Raw genomic sequence first — 2,500 nt, 5'->3', positions numbered from 1 at the left:
TCACCAAACTTTTAACTGGGCTCCACATGGCACTAGAAGAGTAGAAAGACCCCGGTCTACATGGCTGAGGACTATCAAGTGTGAAGTAAGAGATGATGAATGGAGAAATATCGATATAAAGACGATTGGCGAAATCTAACCGAGGCCCATTACACAATTAGTCAGGCGGTAGAATGACTTAGGTGCGTTTTGGTGTATATAAAACGTTTTACTGGTAATTCTAGAAGATCAGACTGTACAGAACCCAAATCTGCGTGATGCCAATTTGTCATATTTGAGCATTTTTTTTTCCACGGGCAAAATTAATAATGGCCGCCGTCGAAATCTTCGGAACTCGATTTTAACTAAAAATTGACATAGATATCTGATTTTGGTGTCTAGTCGTATGTTTTAAGGGTCTGGGAACCTATTAAAACACATCAATAGGCTACCTCCCTTCTGGTGTCTTTTCACCACCTCTCATTCCTGGATGGGTATATTTTGACATTTGTGACACTCGTGTAGGACTATACGATGTGTATATATTGAAATGAGTTCGACCTTAACAATAACAATGAGTGTATGGTATTAGTATAAGCTCAGCATAGCAGTTTTCTTTTTCAAAATATACCATTTCCCAAATCACCATCAGCAAATGCTCACCCAATGCTGTCGTATATACCAATACATGTAAAAATGTATTGTAAATTAGTTGTTATGATATTCTTGATTTGTTTCTTTCGCTCATACCCACTCATTGTGATTTTCTGCATGTATCTTTAACATATTGGAGTACTAATCTTGCTATATTGCATCATTGTTGAGAACCTAACAACATATCAATATCTTTATTTTGTTTCCTCTTAAAAATTTGAATGTAATGGAGAACAAAGTGTATCTGATCAAATTGATATGCACTTAAATCAAGGACCATGCAGAACTGCTGGCCGAGAAGCAACTGGTCTTAACTGGGGAAAAACCAACTCATGTTGTTGAACTTGTTGTCCGATAGAAAGGTGACAGTGTAACATGACCTCTGCGCTACCTATGGGGAAATTGATGTTGTGATTGTCCAGTAAATGTTCACATAGTCTTGACCGAAGCTCAAAGTATTTTAATCATTTCTGACGACAGTGATATGTTTGTGTCATTGCTTCACTTTAAGTCAGAATCGCTCACCTGTGATCTTGTTATGGTAGAACCAGCCATACAGGGCATCAGTTAATATGAGGGCTACAACGCAGAAGTGTGCAGACTTTGTCTTCGAGATCTTGGCTGTACAAATCATCTCAATGTGTAACACTGTTTCGTGCCTGTGGGAGACAGGCAAAGGTACGGTTCTAAAATCCTTGACAGAGGGCTAACAAGTGAAGACCTTGGGTCACCTAGATGCATATCTATCAAATGTCCTCTCGGAAGAGACATTGTTCCGTGCTGCTTGTTATGGATCGAAGGAGAGAGACTGCATGAAGGCAGTTAATTTTGATGTCATGTCACATAAGGTGATAAACAAAATCTCACTGTAGCACCACGGTTCAAGACTTTCCACCAACCACTGGGCCATACACCGAGTATGTGCACAGAGCACATATGCAAACAGCAATATGGCATGCAACACTGGAAGCTGACCCACTAGTATTTGAACACTAACGTATGAACGAAAGATGAGGCCTCCAAGACATTGGTACCATTCCCTTTACCTCCAGATGTCACATGTGTGCCTGATGAGGTACTCAAGATGATCAGGTGTGGCTGCAGTTCAGCTCGATCTTGAGCAACAGCCAGATGCAGTTGTTCTGCAGCAAGACCATCATGCTCAGTTTTCTGTGGATGCCACTGTGCAGAAGGCTTTTGCAATGTAGAAACCAAATCATCTGCCGTATCCAATGAGTATTCCAATGAAGACGAGCGACTTTTAAGAAATCACAATACTGTTGCCATCCTTTTGTACAAGATGAACTGTTGATGTTGATATCTGGATATGTTTGTGTATAATGTTTTCGTCCTTGTTTAAAGGTTACTCATGAATGGCAGAGGCAAGGAACAGTAGCAATATCCTAGAGGCTGGACAATGCCCTAGAGATTAACCATATATACATATGATCAGCGCTCAAGGCCCAACTCCGCCCAAGCTAGGACTAGGGAGCCTGATAACTCTGCAGGCAGTCTTATAGGCTCCCCCAAACACACCCCCTTGCTCAGCTCACAAGGATGGTGAGGTTGCAGACACTACAAGAAACTATTGAGTTTGAGCGGTTCTTGATCTCACGTCTAGCAGATTGACGGGCAGGGACATTTCCAATAGGCTACCACCAGGCACCAGATAGTGTTGATGAGGATATGATTGTTTGCATATAAATTTTCTGTCCTAATAGCGCACGATGAAACTTAGATGACGGTGTGTTGATATATTTCTATATACTGTCATTTTTTCCGTCCATGATATACCATGTAATGTTGATGATAAGCAGATTTATTTTGACATCTGCTGCCGTTATTGTTTGTATGATATGGCATGTTA

At 40.8% G+C, this 2,500-nt stretch overlaps 2 protein-coding genes across 2 annotated transcripts in view; one reads left to right on the top strand and one right to left on the bottom strand.

Annotated features, from left to right (window-relative positions):
• Nucleotides 1-2,500, top strand: part of LOC137616477 (uncharacterized) — a 420,672-nt gene that overhangs the window by 73,587 nt on the left and 344,585 nt on the right. The gene's annotated exons all lie outside the window — the stretch shown is intronic.
• LOC137615902 (uncharacterized) overlaps nucleotides 1-2,500 on the bottom strand; it is a 12,808-nt gene that overhangs the window by 9,987 nt on the left and 321 nt on the right. The window contains exons 2-3 of the mRNA XM_068345589.1: nucleotides 1,631-1,815; nucleotides 1,159-1,292 (exon numbers count right to left, since the gene is read on the bottom strand). Of these exons, the coding sequence (XP_068201690.1) occupies nucleotides 1,159-1,292; nucleotides 1,631-1,815 (319 nt within the window). The remainder of the gene's footprint in view (nucleotides 1-1,158; nucleotides 1,293-1,630; nucleotides 1,816-2,500) is intronic.

This window comes from Palaemon carinicauda, chromosome 22 (genome assembly GCF_036898095.1).
Source record: "Palaemon carinicauda isolate YSFRI2023 chromosome 22, ASM3689809v2, whole genome shotgun sequence".
NCBI lineage: Eukaryota > Metazoa > Arthropoda > Malacostraca > Decapoda > Palaemonidae > Palaemon > Palaemon carinicauda.
This window is presented reverse-complemented; position numbering and strand designations above follow the sequence as displayed.